Genomic DNA, 20,321 nt, shown 5'->3' on the forward strand with positions numbered 1-20,321 from the left:
ATTGTAACATAAAACACGATCTAACGGTGCAAAACACACGGGGGACAAGGGGAATAGAGGAACTGGTGTGGAAAATCACTAAGTAAGAGAAACTCCAACCAAGCTATGTAATGCTCCAACTATCTATATTGAGGAATTTTTTTTTCATAGTTTTCATTTTTCTTCAAATTTTTGTACTTTATGGGAGAAACTTGGAAGAACTCATCGTTCTTTTTAGAGATTTGGTTTCCAAATTTACTTTTAGGTTCGCAAAAACAGAGACCACATCTCCATTTTAGAGACTAAATCTCTAAAAAAGATGATAGGTCCTTCCAAAATTCTTCCATAGGGTATAAAAAGTTGAATAAAAGAAAAAGTAAATTACAAAACTCTCCCTTCAATACTGAGATTTAGACAAATAAGTGCTTATTTCTCTCTTTACTAGACAAATAATACTTCATATTTAATTTAAAAAATAAGTGCTTTATTAAAAAACTAGTACTTATTCGTACTTACGGTACTATCCATTCTGATTGAAATTAATTTGTACCCTTCCGAGATTCGAACCATGAGCAAAAGCTAGAGAGGGGCGAGGGGGTCTCGATTGTGGAGAGTTTGAAAGGCGGGTCAGTGTCGTCGTGAGTGGTGGAGGACGGTGAAGGAGAAAGAGCGCATGAGAAGAAGAGAGATGGTCTGGGTGAGGTAGTGTGTTTGTGTGGGATGAGAGAGAGAGTGAGAGAATGAGAACTCTTCTATAGTAGGGTTTCAAATTTGAAAAGGAAATGATATCGGCACTCCAAAAATTGATGCAGGCGCCTGCATCAATTTTTGGAGTGCCGATATCATTTCCCATTTAAAAGTGGGTGTGATTTTGATCGGTGGTAATTTTGTAATTAAACGAAAGAGGCTTGACAATTTAATGACTTTGGAGTGCCTGCATCAATTTTTAAAATGCCGATATCATTTCCCATTTAAAAGTGGGTGTAATTTTGATCGGTGGCAATTCTGTAATTAAACGAAAGAGGCTTGACAATTTAATAAAAAGGGAAATTTCACCACAACTATTGAAATAATTCAATTTCAACCATTATAACAACTTGGCCCCACGTGATTGTGTTTTATTATAACACAAAATAGACAGATAGATGAAATACTCCTTATTTTTTCTTTCGGACACACCCGAGTTTCCTTGGAGTCCCCTAACCAAGAAAAGAAAGAAGAAATGGCTGCCACGTGCTACGACGGCATTTGAGTACTGAGTCGTTTCGACGGCGAACGAATAGAAACGTTGCAGAGGCACGACGGAGCCACCTATCTATCTATCCCAACGGGTTATGGGCTGCACTCAATACTGTACTTACTCGTAACGCCGGCCGCACATGAGAGATGCGCACAAACCCGTCCTACTTCTCCGCATCTCGCTAGTCTGCGCCCTCGTCGCCTCACGTGCGCCGGTGGCGCATCCTCCCACCACCGCCACTCAACCAAACGACGAGGTCGGAAATTTCTCGGAGATCGACGGCGGCGGTCGAAGAAACATCTTGGTCATGTCCAAAGCTCGAGTCTACGCGGACGTCAACGTTGTTCGCCCCAGAGAGTACTGGGATTACGAGTCGCTCACTCTTCAGTGGGGGTAATTTTGACAGCCTTAATTCTCGTCTGGTTGTTCTTATTCTTTCATTTTTTTTTTCATCGTCTATAGGTGATTAGTGTAGAATAGTGATGTGGATGATCTAGTATGATCAAAGTGAGATATGCTATCCATCTTTCTGATAGCTTGAGTCAGGGACGGAAAGGGGGGCGGATGAGACCGGGCAACTACCCTGCTCAAGTTTCAAAATTTCGTAGAATTACAGGAGTGTTTTCCTTGAAAATGTCAAAACTATAAGTTGGTCCGCCCAATGTTTTCTAGAAAAATTTAATATCCGTCTATCCAAGATTTTTTTGAACAATTCAATAATCATCCTCCTTAGAGCGTACATCTATATTCTACATACGTTTAATATTTCACCTTTTGAAATAAATATAAACTAGAAGGTGGGCACACACAATGTGTATGCTGAAGATTAAACAAATCTAAAATTATTAATGATTGTTTTTATGTAATTGAATTGGTTGATCAAAAATACCATCTATATATGTTTTTTTAAATTTGTTTTTGTAATATGTATTGACAGAAATACGAGTCATTGCCAAAACATTTTAATTTTTGCCCACCCAATATTTAAATGTTGTGTCCGTACTTGAGCTCGAGTGTTCCAACATCTTGCTGGAATGGGAGATCATTGTAGGTTGATCATCTGTAATCTGCGGAGTTTATTTGTACATATGTATACGTGGTACTCATATTTGTGTTCTTATGTTTTTTTTTGGTAAGCAAATTTTATTAAAGCACCAAAAGCGCAAAAAGCTACAAAAGAACAAAGGGGCATTCCCCCGAAACAACAAAAGCAACAAAGCCTACGGCCGGCCTGGGCAACATGCACAAAATTGTTAAGTGCAAAAGTACTAGAGTCCAACAACCAAGTATCACAAATTTGACGATTCTGAGTAGAAAACTTGATGGTAGTCCAAGAGCTAGCTTTAGCTCTAACCGAGTTGAAAATTTCGGAAGTCAACCCATTCACATCCCTTGATTTGTTTTGGAAGATCCTAAGATTTCGCTCCCGCTATAGAACATAAATGGAAGCTGCTAACGACAACTTGTAAATTGTATCTCGAAGACTTTTACCCTCCCTATTCTAGACAGCCCATTCCAACTCTTGAGAAAATGGCAGAAAAGGCCTATCCAAACCATTCCGAGCTAAAATTTGCCGCCAAATCGTAGAAGAAAAACAACATTCAAAGAAGAGATGAGTATTAGACTCCATCCCATTTTGGCAGAGAGAGCATTGAGGAGATACCTCCATACCCCAGCTTACTAATCTGCCTTTGGTAGACAATCGTCCCAAGATAGCTATCCACGCAATAAAGCTCCATCTGGGAACTGCTCGGCCAAACCACACAAGAGCATGCCAAGGCTGAAAGGCATTTCTATGCCTACAAGCTTCCCAAGCCGACTTGGCTGTAAAAATACCATCCTGTGTAAGAGTCCAAATAACCTTGTCAGAGCTGGATGGATTAGGAAAAAAATCAACTGGGGTTTCCCTAATAATCTCCATAATAAATCGGTTGCGTTGCCTTGGCCGTTTCCAGAAACCTTGATCAATAATGGAGTCCACTTTTGTTCTTAACGCTCTCCCCCTTTCAGCCACAACAGCCTCACCATACCTCTTGTACAAAGGACCCAAAGGATGCCAATTATCTGTCCATAGAAACGTCTCTCTGCCATCTCCAACAATGTATCTAATCCAATCCTGACAGGTACCACTTTTTTTTTTGTGTTCTTATGTTTATATAGGTGTCTGTCAAGTATACGTCTATTTTGTATGAATCCAATGAGGATCTAGCAACACTTACTACTTATTACTTTCAATTTTTTGGAAAAATGAATAAAATAATAACTAAAATGTATGTGAAAATGAATTACTGGAAGCTGCAACTCTTCATAGTTGAAGTTGGGTGTGAGTAGAAGAAACATTGAAATGATTAGGTATTGAGACTCTTGTTAGAAACCATTGGAAAGAATTGAAGGCTTTGTGGACATCATTGTTTTGATAACTGTGGACAGAAGGATTGGATGGATGACAGAAAAACACAATGATGAGATACTTGGATGTCATGCCAATTTAAGATAGAAAAGGGTAGGATTTGAGAGCAACGGTTTCCATGAAATTTGCAGTAAATGGTGGAGTATAGAGGAATGATCGTAAATGGTAGAGTATAGAGGAATGATCCATGATGGGCAACCCTATAGCTGTTGGGATCAAGAATTTTAAATTACATATGAACGAGTCATTGAAGAATGAAGACACGTAGGGGAATGTGATGTCTTGCCCTCCTAGGTGGGCCATTGATAGACGTTTTGACTTTGGTTACGACATCATCTTATGACTTATGTTTATTAAGATGCAAAGATCTCTTATTTTGTTCAGTACCATATGGCCTACGCAACTGTTGAGTTGGTAACACTCTTGCATGATCAGTAGGCTAACATTGCTTGTTGACTAACAACAACAACAACAACAGAACCCATGTAGTCCCCAATCATTGGGGGTATGGGTGGAGGAGGATTGGAGACGGACCTAACCTTTGGCAATATGCACAAAGTGGCTGCTCTCAGAATACCACTGAAACAGTGGCCCCCCTATACCTGTTTTGCTGGGAAACCATGCCCCCAAATCAAAGCCAAATGGCATCCGAGAAGGCATGCCTAGAGATCCAATTCAATTTATGTGCACATTACCATGCTTCCTTCAGTGATAATTAGAGTATCGGTATGCACAATATGCTGGTTGACTAACATTGTTAAGGAAATTTTACCTTTTCTAGAAAGCGCCTTTCAAGTACTAAAAAGGTTCAGGAGAGAGCAGCACTTAGACAATTCACTTTGAAATAAAAAGCAGAAAAGCAATAAAAAGCTTTCTAGAAAGCATCCTACTTTTTAAATTCTGTTTTGATGGACTTGATTATTTAAACATGGTTTAGCATTCTTTGAACCTTTCTCTTAGGGAATCATAGAAGGTCTCAGAGGGTAAGGCTAGGTAATGCAAATTTCATTTTTGGTATTCTGAAGTTCATTATACATCCATGAAAGGACCTTCTTTCAGAAGAGGCTGAAGCTTGAAAGATTGTTAATAAACCAATTTCATTTCCATCATTCCAGTTTGAAGACAGAAGCGCATAGTTCAAGCAATGATGTGACTTTAAATATTAGATGAAGTACAGGGAATATAGAAGCTGAAGCGACTTTAAATGTTTGGGGTCGTAATTGCAAAAATAGTTCCATAGTGCTACTATTATGCCTTTTGCCTTATACTTCATGGCTCCTTTACTTGCCTTTATACTGAATAACGTTCCTTCATTACCGCTTCTCGTGATTTGTCACTTGTTGCCGATTGCGTCAACTTTAAATACAAACAAGAAAGGTGAATTTGCTTAATATAATCGGAAACCGACCAACTTACTAGTGGTGTGGTTGGTTGAATATGTTCAATATCTGGCCCTTTTGACATTCCAATAACATGCACTATCTCAAGGTTCATTGTAGTTAGCTACTTACCAAAAAAAAAAAAAAGGCTCATTGTAGTTAGCCTTTTGAGATTTGATTTTTCCATACTTTTCATGGTTCTTATGTCTTACTGATATGTACTTGTTGTAAGTATTGTTCGAAAGCTGTACACTCTATCTTACATTTTTCTTTTCAGTGACCAAGACGACTATGAGGTTGTACGGAAAGTTGGAAGGGGAAAATACAGTGAAGTTTTTGAAGGCATAAATGTGAACAACAATGAGCGTTGCGTAATCAAAATCCTAAAGCCTGTGAAGAAGAAAAAGGTATATTTGGATTGGTATTCGTAGAAAAATAATGTGCCTTGTGCTTTTCTGTGGGCATGGGTATATAACATAAGATGCTGATGCTGCTATAACAAAACTTTAGGTTTTGATTCTTCAGGTACACGAAGGGCACAACTATATATGACACAGGCTCCTGTAACAGGGGTGATTATACGGTTTTATATATGTAACTGATTATAAGTTAATGATTTGCATCAGTTAGAGGACTAAGACTGACTAATATCTACCTCTAACATTTACCACTATTACTACTCCCCGTCTTTTTCGCCCTTTTTGGGAATAGGACAACATTGGTTCATAAGTGCCAATAAAGGTATAATTCAACTGTACAGGATGCATGGAAACAAAAATGACCTTGACTTATAATCCAATTGTGCATCATATGTATATTGTGGATGAAACATTATTCTGCAGTGTACCCTTATCCTTGGACTGTTGTACTAGAGTTTCCGATACTTATACTCATGCTTGAACTGGCACCCTTACCCCAGTCCAGCTAACAGTGTGTGCTATTCTATGTTACATGGACTTGGTACGAGTATCGGGTGCGAGACCTTGAACTTAAATCTTAGGGTACTGTGGTATGTGTTGCAATGTCGGGTATGGGCACAGGATACTGATAGAAAGTAGAAATTCATTAGTATTGCATATTGCATTGTACTCTTAGATGGTATGTTGTACCTTATTCAGAAGCGTACATGAACGTTAATGGGATTAGGTGAGAATATGGAATGTTTATACCCCATCCATATTCTGGGACTATTAGTTTTCATTTCGGTAATGTGGCTTCTTTTCTTCAAATAATGTAAGCAATAAGAGAATCCAAGGCCTTGCTCGTTTTGGGTCTCAAAACCCCTGGGCACGGTCTCCAATAAATTTCTGCTATCTCTCTCACTCTTCACTCATTACTCTCAAAAACCTCCCTCAAACCCAAACCAAACAGGGCCCAAGTGCTTAAATTGGGTACGGGTGTCGGACAAGAATCACACCCTTACTCATGCCATATCCATAAGACATGGGTACTGTGGGCACAGTACGAGAGTCCATGCAACATATATGCTATTGAATTTCTAGAAGGAATGCCAGTTTCATAACTGCATATACATTACATGAAGGTATTGCATGCTTCATTTACCTACTCTGGACCTTCCCCTAACAAAGAAACGACTTTGACTAATATTGGGTATAATAAAGTTAGACCAATCCTAGTAGACGTCAATATATATATATATATATATATATATATATATATATATATATATATATATATATATATATATATATATATATATATATCTATGGTAACACCTAAGGCTCTACATCAAGTTTTTTATCACAAGAATTTGCAAACCGCACCAGAAATAGATATGTAAATAAATTGAAGAACCCTGGTTGTCTGATATTCTTCTTGAAAAATTGTGATTGAATGCTTGCTCCATGTTGGCCGTATGCATGGCATCCCTTTCCTAAGACAGGATCTGAAACCTTCAAGGGTTGTATTAAGTTTGCATCTTGGTTTGTCAAAAAGATTGCCATGGTTTCTAGGGACCCCGTTTATTTAGTAAACCTCCGCTTTTTGGTTGTGATCAACTCTTTTCTGCACCATGGCTTCTGATACGTAATGTGGGCTAGAGGTGTAGTTTTATATTTATGCTCTGTGCTACTGAAAGTGCCATTAGGAGTAAGCTATTAACTCGCCTTTTGTTTGTTGTGTGCTTATCAAGCGAAAAAACATTTGACTATTTTATAAGTTTTATTTTACCTGTTTTCATGTTGTATCAATGTAAACTTGTGAAGTCGAAACTTAGAAGGTATAATTCCTGATCTTATTCGTCATTTGTTGCAGATAAAGAGAGAAATCAAAATACTTCAGAACCTTTGCGGGGGCCCAAACGTGGTAAAACTCCTTGACATTGTCAGAGATGAGCACTCCAAAACTCCTAGCTTGATATTTGAGCATGTGAACAGCACAGATTTCAAAGTTCTGTACCCTACATTGACGGATTATGACATACGTTACTATATATATGAGCTCCTCAAGGTAAATCAATTAGTAGAATCTTGCAGATTACTTTATTACCCTGCTCCAAATAAATGAATAAGCATTACACAATATAGTCTAAAGGGTTGGTAAAACAGCCCATATTTTTAGCTATTTTGCTATATTATATAACCTCGCGTATGGTCATATAGTACTTATAAGGAAGAAATTTGTAGTGATTATGCAATCAAAATGGAGGTCAACTTTTCTTCTTTGCTTTAACGTCCCGAACATGCACACTGGTGCTATATTCTAATGTGGACAAGCGTCTGTGAGGGTTCAGAGCGAAGGATATTAAGAATGAAGTGTGATGTCATTACAGATGCTTCGAATGTCTGCAATAAAGGCCACCCAGTAAGAATTGATTTGATTCATTCTGAATATTTTGAGGACAAGATAATGCCTTGAACCCAGTAACTTATGATCTGATAAAACCAGACCTCCCAAAATTATGTCTAATAAAGTCAGTGGCGGACGTAGGATTCTTGATGCGGGGGGACTGAATCACATGTATTCATAAATTAACAATAAAATATCATCCTCATATAATAATAACACAAATTGTGAGGGGACCTTTCTTCATAATTCTTTCAAACAAAACCTAAAATGTAGTAGAAATATTGGGATAATTGGAAGGTGTGAGGGGACCCGGGCCCCTGCTTGCACCCCCCTTAGTCCGCCCCTGAATAAAGTCACCCTAAACAGGTTGATTTGTGAGAATAGACTCCTGTCGCATCAAGGTCTTTGACGTAGGATTCGTCTGAGAGCCCAGGCCGCATGTTGTGCTCATCACCCTACAAGGTGTGCACATCAGCCTACCAGGCATGTCCCTGTGTGGCTACCCCTGGTGGGAGTTGAATTTGGTGTGGATGTTACTCAAGCCTATTCCCTACTCACCCGCCCTTGGAGGTTAAATTGAGTTTAGTCAGATTCTGAATATGATTGAGATAATATTTTGAACAGTGAGAGAATAAATGTAATTGTGTACTTCAGATAACAAATCCTGAATGTTATCTTTTATTTTTTCGTAGTTATTTATATATTGGTTTTGTTAAGTTGGCATCGAGAAGTTTTTGTAATACAGGTCTCAAGGGTTTACTCGATCAGCTACTTTCTTGTTCGTTTCAGGCATTAGATTATTGTCACTCTCAAGGTATAATGCATAGAGATGTCAAACCTCACAATGTTATGATAGACCACGAGTTGCGAAAACTTCGCTTGATAGATTGGGGTCTTGCGGAATTTTATCATCCTGGCAAGGAATATAATGTTCGTGTTGCTTCAAGGTGAGATTTTATATGGTTAGGAATTACATAACTTCTCTACTTCGTATGCCTTGGCTTTTATGGTCTTTTATGGGTTGTGAGTTTTTTTTTTTGGTAAATGATGCATTTTATAGCCAACCAAACAAGAATCCCAGGGGAGAACCCCTTACACAAACAACTTTACAAAGAGAACCAACTACAGACTACTAGAATCAAAACTCCTAAGGGGCGGTATTCCCTAGCAAACTAGCAGAAATGCACCAAAGATCACATAATCTTTGGTTCTCTACAGTTTTAGGGATGTTTCTCCATGTACAAATTCTAAGTCTCATATTTTCTGCTATACAAGCTAAAATATGATCTGGATTCTTAGGATTCCCTCCAAAACACGAGAGTTCCTCTCAAGCCAGATGAAGTATACCCCAGCAGCAAGCGAAAGCTTGAACACAAGAGCACGGAATGAATTCCCTTTGTTGAAGCTAATGGCACAATTCGGCTCATTCTCCCATCCACAAGCTGGTCGAAGAATCTGAAATTTATTGAGAATAGATTCCCATATTTATCTAGAATAAATGCAGTAAAAAAATGGGAAAATGACGGCTAAGGACGTATTTTCATAATTAATACCCGCCAAGAACATGTTGAGAACATTTGTTAATGCTGAAAATGTCCTTGACCGGTATTAATTATCAAAACATGTCTGGGGCCGTCATTTTCCCTAAAAAAATAGGTGAGAACCAGTTTCTTCTTTCTGTGACCAGAGAATGCAGAGAGGGTCTATTTGCATACCCCATCTTCTGAGTCTATCTTTTGTTGGAAGCTTCTTAAGACAGACAATAGAAAGGATAAATGCCCACTTAGGAACATTATTATTGAACCAAGCAAGAGAAGACCATTGAACCTTGGGATATTTGTTCCGAATGGCTTCCCATGTATGTTTTGTTGAGTAAGAACCTGTAGGAGAGAGTGTCCAGGTTATCACGTCTTCACTATCCCCTAGAGTTAAAAGAGAGGGAGGGGTAGAGGCCTGGATTTGCTGAATAATCCTGTTCCAAGGTCTTTGCCAGTGCCAAGCACCATTCAAAATGCAAGAGCTGACTTTATCATAGAAAGAGGATCCAAGCTTTGATATAATCCTGTCATCAAAGAGTTTGTACAGGGGCCCACTTGGATGCCAGTTTTCAATCCATAAAAAGGTAGCTTGCCCATTACCTAGGGTATGTCTGACGAAGTTCTGAGCTAATCTTAATTTTAGCAACTTTCTAACTGTCCAAGAATAGTCATGAGGGACTGGCATGTACCAAAGATTGTTGCTTTTAATAATGTAGCTATGAATCCATTGAACCCAAAGGGTGTCCTCCTTTTTACTCAATGCCCAAAGGTGACGCAACATTGAGGTCTTGTTCCAAAGTTTCAGAGACTTAAAACCAAGATCACCTTCAGATTTTGGTGAGCAAACTTCCATCCCTTCACTTTAGCCCCCGTCTTTTTGAGATTAAGACCAGACCAAAGAAAGGCTCTAAGTAAAACTTCCACTTCCTTTTAAGATTTTATGGGGGAGAATAAACAAGGAGGTGTTCTTTCTTTAAGCAAGATACAATCCTCATACTTCAACCTAGTAGATATGAGGGGCACACCTAGATACTTCACAGGCAAGGATCCTTCAGGTATAGGGAGGATGTTAAGAAGGCAGCTTTAACTTCGATACCAACACCAGAGAAGAAGAATTGACTTTTCTGCAGGTTTGGTTTTAAGCCTGAAGAATGATAGAATTCATCATGAGCTTCTTGAACAATCTTTCATGGAACTAGAGTCAGCTCCAGCTAGAAGGAATAGATCATCAGCAAAGGCCAAATAAGAGATGGAAACATCATTGCACTTAGGATGGAAAGTAAACTGGCCTTGAGATATCTTCTTTTGTAAAATAGCATAAAACCCTTCCATTACCAAAAGAAAGAGGTAAGGGAAGATTGGATCTCCTTGTCTTGGCCATTTTTCTCCTTTGAAGAAGCCCTCAAGTTCCCCATTAACGACAACTGAATACATTGCAGATGAAATGCAGGTCTTGATCCACATGATAAACTGAGAGGGAAACTCAAAAGCTACCATGACATCAAAAAGGAAATCCCAGTCAACTGAATCAAAAGCTTTCATTAGATCTATCTTTATGGCACATCTTGGAAGGCCACAATCTCTCTGATAGTTCCGCACTAACTCTTGCATTAAAAGTATATTATCTGAGATTGATTTCCCTCTAACAAAGGCAGGTTGAGCTTTGTTGATAATGAGAGGAAGGACAGGTTGAATTCTGTTTGCTAACACCTTAGTAATGGTTTTATACAAGACATTGCAAAAGGCTATAGGTCGAAACTCTTTTATTGTCTTAGGGCAACTAGTCTTGGGAACCAAAGTAAGGGCTGTAGCATTAACATTGTTAAGGAGATAACCTGTTTGAAAGAAGTGAAGCACAGCAGCAGTCGCTTCATCACCTACTAGACTCCAGTTCTTTTGGAAAAAACTTGCATTATAGCCATCTGGACCAGGGGATTTGTCTCCATTGATAGAAAATATAGCTTTCCTAACTTCCTCAGAAGTTACAGGAGTGACTAATTGAGCTTGATAAGTAGGGACAGTGTTAGGGAGAGACAACCTCTCCCCTTGCCTTTTTCTGATCAAATTTAGAGCCCAACATTTTCTGATAGAACCCCAGAATCTCACCTTTTACAGCCGTTGTGTCATCCAGTCTATTCCCACTATCATCACAAATTGACAGGATTTTATTTCTCATACGGTGACTGGCCATTTTTTTTGTGAAAAAAACTAGTCTTATTATCTCCCAACTCAAGCCACTTAACCCTTGATTTCTGCCTCCTCCAAGCTTCTTCAGCAGCACTCAATTCATTGAAATGAAGAAGGCAGAGTTTTTCATAGGCTAGAAGGATAGGATCGCCTGAGGAGTTAACAATTATAGTTTGGATGGAGAGAAGCTCCTCTTTTGCCTGCAGGACTTTCTTTTGAGTATTACCATAAAACTCATAATTAAAAGCTCTTAAGCAAGGTTTAAGACGCCTTAATTTCTTGTAGAGAATCAGCATAGGAGAAGCTAGGTCTTCTATTGGTTGACTCCATGACTGAAGAAGGAGAGGGGAGAACCCTTTATGATTCATCCAGAAGTTGAAAATTTTGAAGGGTTTATTTCCCTCCCTTATAAGGAACAATAGAAACAACTATAGGGCTGTGATCTGAGATACCTGGAGCAAGGAAAGCGGCCTCAGATTCAGTGAACAGGTTTTGCCAGTGGAAGTTAACCAAGGCTCTATCAATCCTGCTACTACAATGATCCAATCCAACCCTTCTATTAGAATTATATAAAAAAAAAAACCCTTCTATTAGACCAAGTAAACCAGAGTCCTTTAGAATTTAGATCCTCTACTTCAATATCTTACAAACAGTTATTGAATTCAGAAGCAGCACTAGAATCAAAATGACAAGGATCAGATTTCTCATTTGGTTTACGAAGAGAGTTAAAATCACCAACGGTAATCCAAGGCAAAGACCCCACGAACCCTTTGCAATTCCTCAAATCGTCCCAGAGCTGCCTCCGTGAAGGAACGTGATTGGAACCATACACTACTGAAAGGAGAAAAGATTTCATGTCAACTTCAACAGAGAGCAGAATCATTTCTTCAGACTTGAAAAGCTCACTAACTACAGTCCCCTGTTTCCTCCAAGCCACAATAATCCTTGCAACAGATCCTGAATCACAATTATGAATATAATCCCATCCAGAAGGAAGGCAATGCTGCATGGAAATTATAATATTGTCCTTCCTAATCTTGGACTCCACAATCCCAAACAGGGGTAATCTATTAGCATGAATAAATTTTCTAAGTTCAACCTGCTTTATGGGGTTATTTAGATCCCTAACATTCCAGGAGGCTAGTTTGATCATTTCTTTTTTGATTTCCTTGTTTGCACCCCTCGCCCTGGCTTCTTAGCACCTTTAGCCTGCTTAGAAGAAGCTTGTGCCATCTCTTTTAATCCTTCAAACACAGCATCTGGATCAGAGATTCCAACACCAAGATCATGTGGCAGAAAATCATATGCTGGAAGAGCCCCTTGATCATCACAAGAGTCAACAAGGTTGACTATTGGATTCATTGATTCTACTGTATTGCCTTTACCAACTAAGGCAACACAAGAAACAATCAAAGGATCAGAAGCATCCAAAGTTACTACTCTTATGCACATTGGGAGCAGGAATAGCCCCTTTTCCAGATAACTCCATTTCAGTGCCAATAATCCCTCCTTGCAGAGCTGAAAACTGGTTAGCACAAGGAATAGTAGCTGCAGGTTCCTTGGGAGTATTCTGAATCCCAGGGATGTCAGGAACAGCACAAGCCTCAGTCACAGTCTAAACACTTTCAACAGCCCAGACTTTGGCTTGAGGAACTTTCATCAAAATCTCAGGCTGAACAGATCCCCAAGCTAGCTGATTACACTCAGAGTGACCAAAGACATTGCAAGCTACACACTGAAAAGGCCTCCAAGGGTACTTCACTCCAACTTTAACCAACCACCCAGCTGAAGTAAGATCTATAGAGTGAGGCAGCTCTGAGTGAACACTAACTTCTACACATATTTTTTCATAACTAATTATCCTAGCTGATTCAGTCATTTCATCTGCATACAGGGGTTTTCCAATGGCACTGGCAATGTAACTAAGCCCCTCCGCAGACCAATATTGAAGGGGAACATTATATAGTTTGATCCACAGGGGTAGCTTTGAAAGGCTTTCCTTCTCAAACTCCAAGTCAGGATATGCCATTCCTGTAAAACCATTAGTCGATTACCAAAGTGTCAACCTCAGAAATTTGACGATAAGCCCCTTCAGCCCCAAATTGGAAAAAGAAAAAGCCCTTTTCATTAGAGAGTACTTCCTTCAGACCATACTTGCGCCAAATACTGAATGCAATGGATCTTACAGACAAGTATGGGAGTTTTTTATCCACAAAATGACCAACGATACAATCCTTCCATTTCTCTGCTCCATGAGTCTCAACATGTTTAGGAGGATAAACCCTAACCTTTTCCCCCTCAACTGCAGGGGGAAAGTACTGTAACTTCAGCCTAGAATGCACTTCAGGCGAAGAAACCTTGTCTTTCCAGGGAAGTTCAGAATTCTGCCCAGCCATAGGAACTGAATCTTTGACCTGTAGTGACTTAATCAATTGATCCTTAGCTTTCAACTCATTACGAAGGGAAGAAACCTCTTTAGCAAGACTTTTAATCTGTTTAACCGTAGGAGTATCACCCTCTTGAAACTCAAGATGTTCATTATCAGGAATCGTAACAGCTGCTAAGAAATCAAACAAATTCACTTTCCCCGATGAATTATGGACTACAGGAACACACGAAGACTTATCCTTGTGATTCACAGACTTAGATCCAGAGGCAGTCACAGCATTCTCATGTTGTAATATAATAGGAACACCAGAATTAGGTAACCCTAGTTTCGAAGCAGGAGTGGAGCAATACGAATTCAATGGTGGAAAACAGCAAGCAAAATCGTTACCCGAGAGCGTAGACGCCATCAGATGAATCAACAGCAAGATGAAGCAGCAAACCCTAGCGTAGGCATTGAAGTTTCCCACTCTACTCCTCTCGATTCTTGACTCTCCACCGTCAAGTTTGTCCCCTGCCCTGTGAGAGATGATGGTGGCGGGAGCGGGGTGCATTGGTGGTGGTGGGGCGGTGGTTAGAAGGTGTGTATGTTGTGCACTTGCGTGATTCTCGATTCTTGACTCAATTTTATATATATTAAGTGATCACTTGTCCCATAAGAGTTAAAAGCATGTCATGATAATATCCTTCTCTCTCTAGAATAGGCCTCTCCTCGAGTTTTTATCGAAGATATTACTGGCATCTCGCGGTGGACTTAAAAGAACTCTGGAAACTTGCAATATTTTGTATGTCAACTGAAGTAAGTCATTCCGGAGATTGTGTTAGTATCTCAGGAAAGCTTTGTGATGAGGATAAGTGTAAAGAAACACTCTTATGGCAGATCTGGTAAGAATTTAAAAAATTAGAATACTGCAACCTGCGATATTCTACTGACCAATATTTTCAAAGGCGATTGTGGGAGGCGTATTCACCAAGGTGAACGCATTAGAGAAATCGGTTCTTCTTTTTGTAAGTGAAGAATCGGTTCATTATAAGCTGTTGGGGCAAAAGACGAAGGGTTTTCGCGTATTTGCGAGACAACTTAGAGTGCTTTTAAAAGTTGGATCTTTAATGAACCATGTTTTTATGCTTTAACATGTTTTTTTTTGTGAATTCTATCTACTATTTTATTGTTTTTTGTGAGGCACATATTTGTATGGCACAAACACTATCCCCTCTTTTTGTGGTATTTTTAGTTATATAAATAAAAAGTAAAACCTCCAACGGCTTATGCCTCAACGCCTTAGAGGCTTACGGCTCGCCTCATGAGAGGCCAAGAGCCTCACCTTGTTATTGACGGAACAAGGTTTTGTGTGCTCTGTAGATGGAAAAGAGCTAGAATAGATCTAGACCCGATGGTGATTGGTATTACATTTATTTCAAGACTTCTGTTGGAGAATATTTTCCAAGAATTAATAAGGGATTTTGGATGTTGGGCTTGGGCTAAAGACTAATGGGCAAGAAAATTATTTGTATGATAGTATTTGGCCTTTTATGTGGAAAATAATGCAAACAGAGGCATGGGTTGTGACAGAAAATATATCAATTACGATTAGAAGAGGAAGGAAAACTACTATGGGAACCACCCCTCCCCTTGTCGTTGTAAATCACTGCTAGAGTTTGGGTTGCATCACTCAGTTCCTAGAATGCTTCAGCAATTCATAGTCCACGTCTCCATGTTTTTTTCATTGATTAGTGAAGTGGTCTCTACTGCTTTGATAGAGTATTAAGTGTAGATCCACTCAAGGTGATTTTCAAATACTTAGTGCTGTAACTCTACCATCTACTGACCAAACAAAACCCGAGGCACTGTACCATGGATATGAAATTCGTATACTAATCAGTGCCTGATAGAACTTAGGAAACCTAAACTAAACTAAATTAGCAAACTTGAAGACGTAGTAAAATATTACTCGGTTCAAGCATAAAATTGATCATCTAAAGTGTCATTTCAATAATGCATCATGCATATATACACATTAATGTTGCTAGACGTTAATCAGATATTTGAATTATTGTTTGGATGATCGTGAGACTGTAATTTTCCTCTATTTTTATTTAGGTTCCTAATTAAAATTGTGACTTTATCTTTACAAAATTTAAGATTCTTTTCCTTGATTCTCAGATACTATAAGGGACCTGAACTTTTAGTTGATCTGCAAGATTATGATTATTCTTTGGATATGTGGAGCCTTGGCTGCATGTTTGCTGGAATGGTATGGTTACACCTTCAATTTCCTTTTAAAGTCTTTGATCTTACCTACACAGATTAATCTACTTAGACCATTTTTCTCCTCAAGTCATGAGTGGCGTCTGCAATTTTTCACTCAAATAAAAAATAAACTTGTTTTCTTATCACACTTTGGTGCCATTTATAGATATTTCGCAAGGACCATTTCTTTTATGGACATGACAACCATGATCAGCTCGTCAAAATTGCAAAGGTAAAGGAATTTGTAGAATTCACTGAAGTTAACTTAAATTAAAAGATTATTAGTCCTACTTCTACGATTTGTGCCACATTGCAGAATGGACTAAAGAACCTGCTTTATGTCCTCTTTATTGTTTCTTACTTGCTACTTTTCTAGTTGATGTTTAGTAGCAAAACATTTCCTCTTTCTTCACCTAGAATCAAAATTAGGGGGTGGCATACCACGCTGAACTCTTTATCGTTTGTTGTATCTTTTTTTTGGCTGGGATTGATCAAGTGAAGATCCTGGATTTGAAATAGAACTCTATTGGAGACTTTGAATACATGTGAATGCTTATTAGCTATACATCTTTGGGCAATGATACAGTTTGTTTGATGTTATTGTGCCGCAGTACTTAAATCCCGGCATTGGCTGACTTAGAGGAGTTTGGATTGGCCTAAATCTGTATTGACTTGTTAATGTATAGTATGGTGAAGCGAAAAAACATTCATATGCTAGAAACTTCCAAGTTTTGTTAATGTGTCTGGTTTTGCGGGACAATGCTCCGAAAACAATTGTTCGTGATCCAGAAATGCTCTTTAATGTGTCTCTAAATTTTTGGTGATTGGCGTCAAAGCCCACATTAATAATTAAACAACTTTGATAATAAGTTCTTGAAGGGGGACAAAATAACCATACGACAATTTTGGATCTCAAAACCCTGCATAGACTGGAGAAATGAATGGGTACTTAAACTATGTACGAGTTCTTTTCATGTATATTCAAGTAATTGTAACTTTAGTGATACCATATAATGCATTAATATGGAATTGATCCGAATTATCCTGTGTCCATCTTTGTCTGTGACTCTGTGGTATTAACACATACGACCAAATCATTTTCCTAAGTGGTTGCAGAGCAGGACCTGCAAATGCCAAGGTATAGCATTTGCGTATGACAACCCATAGCTCATTTCTACACTGCAATTGCAGGTACTTGGGACAGACGAATTAAATGCATACCTGAATAAATATCATTTGGAGCTTGATCCTCAACTCGACGCCCTTGTTGGGAGGTGTGATTGACATTATTTAACCAATTTGTACCATAAACAAGTTGTGATTTCTAAAGTTTGGCCAATTGTTGTAACATTTCGGGTAGCAGTTGCTTCCATATCTCCCAAGAAGTGTGATGCTTACTAGGTATCTTGAAAAGAAGATGACGTAGCATAGTGCCTAATTTCCATGTATTTCTCCTTTCATTCTTCTGCAGGCACAGTAGAAAGCCCTGGTCCAAATTTATTCACGCAGATAATCAACATATTGTGTCTCCTGAGGTTAGTTTGTTTCTCCCCTTTTTGGCTTCATGGACATGTAGATGATTGATGTGGAGTCTTTATTCTTTGCAAAGTATGCTGTACCTTGTTATTGGTTATGATTATTTCAAGTATTGTTACGTGCAGGCTATTGATTTTCTTGACAAGCTTCTTCGTTATGACCATCAGGATAGGCTTACAGCAAAAGAAGCAATGGTAATCGTACAGTCATAACAAGCTTCTACCTTTTCCCCCTTTAGTTAAGCTTAACCTTTGACTGGCCTTTTTGTGAGTCTTCTCATTCTTTTCAAGTTACCTTTGCATGAATATGTGACCTTGTTTCATAGTGTAAATAGTGCATCCTTCAAATGCTCTTAGAAATGCCCCCCTTCTCCCCCCATGTCAACCACATGTCAAATAATATGCATGAATGAAATTTAAATACACCTTTCTTTGATTCGTGTACACACATATGGGTGTACATAGTTCTATCTCTTGTTCTACTTCAACATAAAAAAAAGGTAAGTAGTCTCGCTTGTTACCTGTTGCCCTTGGTAATTTTGGGATTTTTAAGTTTAGGATTGTATGGTTGTTTGCTTAATGTTTTGTTTTGGGATGGCTTTTTATTTATTTATTTATTTTTAATACTGAGGGATCCGCATGTTCTCACTAAAAAATATTTGAGAAATGCTATTCCCCGTCTTGCGCATGCTTGGTAATTACTCGGGGGTAGTTCCTGAGGGTTGCATCAAGGGGGTTGAGAGCTTCATGGGATTTGAACTCGTGACCTATGCTTCCTGCAGTGCTAATCACAACTCAGCTCTCCACCATGCGAACCCCATGGAGTTGTTTTTGAGGAGTTTCATATTTGAAAGAAAGGTTTTTTTTTTTTATACTTCTTGTGCTAGTGAATCAGAAGGAAATTGGTCTTGCATTTACCAATATGTTACTGACTAGTCTAACTAGCACAATATTATTGGTCTTGCATTTACGAATATGTTACTGACTAGTCTAACTTTCTGTTCCAGGCTCATCCGTACTTTTCTCAGGTCAGGGCTGCTGAGAATAGCAGGATGAGGACACATTAGCGTCCGTGTTCTTGCAGGCCAAACGCAAAACCAAAGTCTGTAATATAAGGAGTTCATGAACTCTATCCAGTTTTTTACCCAAATGATCATTTGGGTATTTGAAGTTGGATATGATTTACAGTCGTGATTGTTCTTCTAAGCATTTGAGCTCATCTTTTTGTAAATATTAGTTTTATCCGCATAACAATTCAGATGGTGTTATAGGACATCCAGGGTGGCCGAAATGGTTGCCTCGGTACTCTTGAAAATAAATTGAATGTTCGCAGAACTGTATGGTGTAAGTTATGGAAGAGTTGTCTTGGTTGATGAGTTTTGTGTTACTCTTTTTTATTTTGTTCTTTTTACTCAAAGAAATGCCTGTTATAGTTATTAGAAAAGGAATTTTTTTTTATCAGCTTTTAGAAAAGGAGTTAGGCCTAAATTAGTCCTCGCGCATATTATTGCTACCCAATATAGTCTCAGCCCATTATTTTCGATAAAAATACCCCTCGGGTCACATCTACAATTCACATATGTAGTTCACATAGTTTACGTTTAGAGTTCGCATAGATAGAAAGTGTGATCAACATTATTGCGGAAGTGTGAGAATTTACACATGGAAGTATGATAATTTGAATAACTGGGGTATAGTCCCAACTCCCAACAATAACTAAAAGTTACAGACAATACAGATGGTACTCATAATTGAACATTATTGTTCTTAGTCCTACGTCCGTCTGCAAACCTACTGACAACATTACAAGACATCAATTACTGTAACTATTGACACTTTTCCTCTGCTAGCATTTACTACACATAGACTTTTCTATTTATTCACAGCATTTATTATTCATAAAGGATTACATCACATCTGCTATGCAAACTTTCCTACTACTACTTTACACCAACAATAAATATCAATTATACTCTTTACAACAGTACACACTAATAATTTTACCATCTTCCGAAAAGGATGACATGAGTACCATTTTTATTTTACGCATACCATAAAAGGGAAGTTGGGTTCATTCGGACTAGACTCGAACGTGCAAATCTTCTTGGGGTTGTTTGGGACCCTGTTTATTGATTGTTATTATGGATGGTTATTTTGTATTTTTTTGGTTTTTCTTGTTTGTGAGCCAAATTGGAGAATGCATTATCTCACAATGCATCTCAAAACTATAGTACTTTTTTAGATGCACAATTTGAGAATTAACCCTGAGGAGTATTTTCATTTTTATTTTGGATTATCTTTTCAAGTACTTACATAATTTATTTTGAGCATTATCCTCGAAAGACCCATTCATTAATATTGAACTTAGATGCAAGTCTCTCCTTACAAAATCCAAATCGTAACGGAATAAATTGGAAACTTGAAGTCTAAGCACAAAAATGTGCAAGAGGCAATACTAAGGTCTAGGAGTTTGCTCCTCCCTCAAGTTTTAAGTTTAAATTTTTTTCAAGTGGTATCAATTCTTTTAAGTTCAGTTCATATGTAACTTTGCTCCAATTTTAATTGGCCTTTCTGTAAGAGAACGGTGGAATGGAACCCTCATGATTAAT

At 38.4% G+C, this 20,321-nt stretch overlaps 1 protein-coding gene and 1 non-coding gene across 2 annotated transcripts; one reads left to right on the forward strand and one right to left on the reverse strand.

Annotated features, from left to right (window-relative positions):
* Nucleotides 1-1,131: 1,131 nt before the first annotated feature.
* On the forward strand, nucleotides 1,132-19,088 carry LOC131304723 (casein kinase II subunit alpha-2-like). Its single transcript, XM_058332062.1, has 10 exons — nucleotides 1,132-1,612; nucleotides 5,286-5,415; nucleotides 7,283-7,477; nucleotides 8,606-8,763; nucleotides 16,091-16,181; nucleotides 16,344-16,409; nucleotides 17,369-17,451; nucleotides 17,649-17,712; nucleotides 17,839-17,907; nucleotides 18,720-19,088. The coding sequence occupies exons 1-10, from the start codon at nucleotides 1,359-1,361 to the stop codon at nucleotides 18,777-18,779; spliced, it is 1,170 nt and encodes a 389-aa protein (XP_058188045.1). The 5' UTR covers nucleotides 1,132-1,358; the 3' UTR covers nucleotides 18,780-19,088.
* LOC131305833 (small nucleolar RNA snoR100) lies at nucleotides 4,233-4,340 on the reverse strand. Its single transcript, XR_009193390.1, has one exon. It is a non-coding gene; the product is annotated as a small nucleolar RNA snoR100 (small nucleolar RNA).
* Nucleotides 19,089-20,321: the final 1,233 nt, after the last annotated feature.

This window comes from Rhododendron vialii, chromosome 10a, assembly GCF_030253575.1.
Source record: "Rhododendron vialii isolate Sample 1 chromosome 10a, ASM3025357v1".
In the NCBI taxonomy this organism is placed as follows: Eukaryota; Viridiplantae; Streptophyta; class Magnoliopsida; order Ericales; family Ericaceae; genus Rhododendron; species Rhododendron vialii.

Bases quoted from the DNA above. Each gene is read 5' to 3' on its own strand.
- LOC131304723 (XM_058332062.1), top strand. From the start codon at position 1,359: ATGAGAGATGCGCACAAACCCGTCCTACTTCTCCGCATCTCGCTAGTC. The intron at 5,416-7,282 runs GTATATTTGGAT...CATTTGTTGCAG, and splicing joins AGCCTGTGAAGAAGAAAAAG to ATAAAGAGAGAAATCAAAAT. The intron at 8,764-16,090 runs GTGAGATTTTAT...CTTGATTCTCAG, and splicing joins AATGTTCGTGTTGCTTCAAG to ATACTATAAGGGACCTGAAC.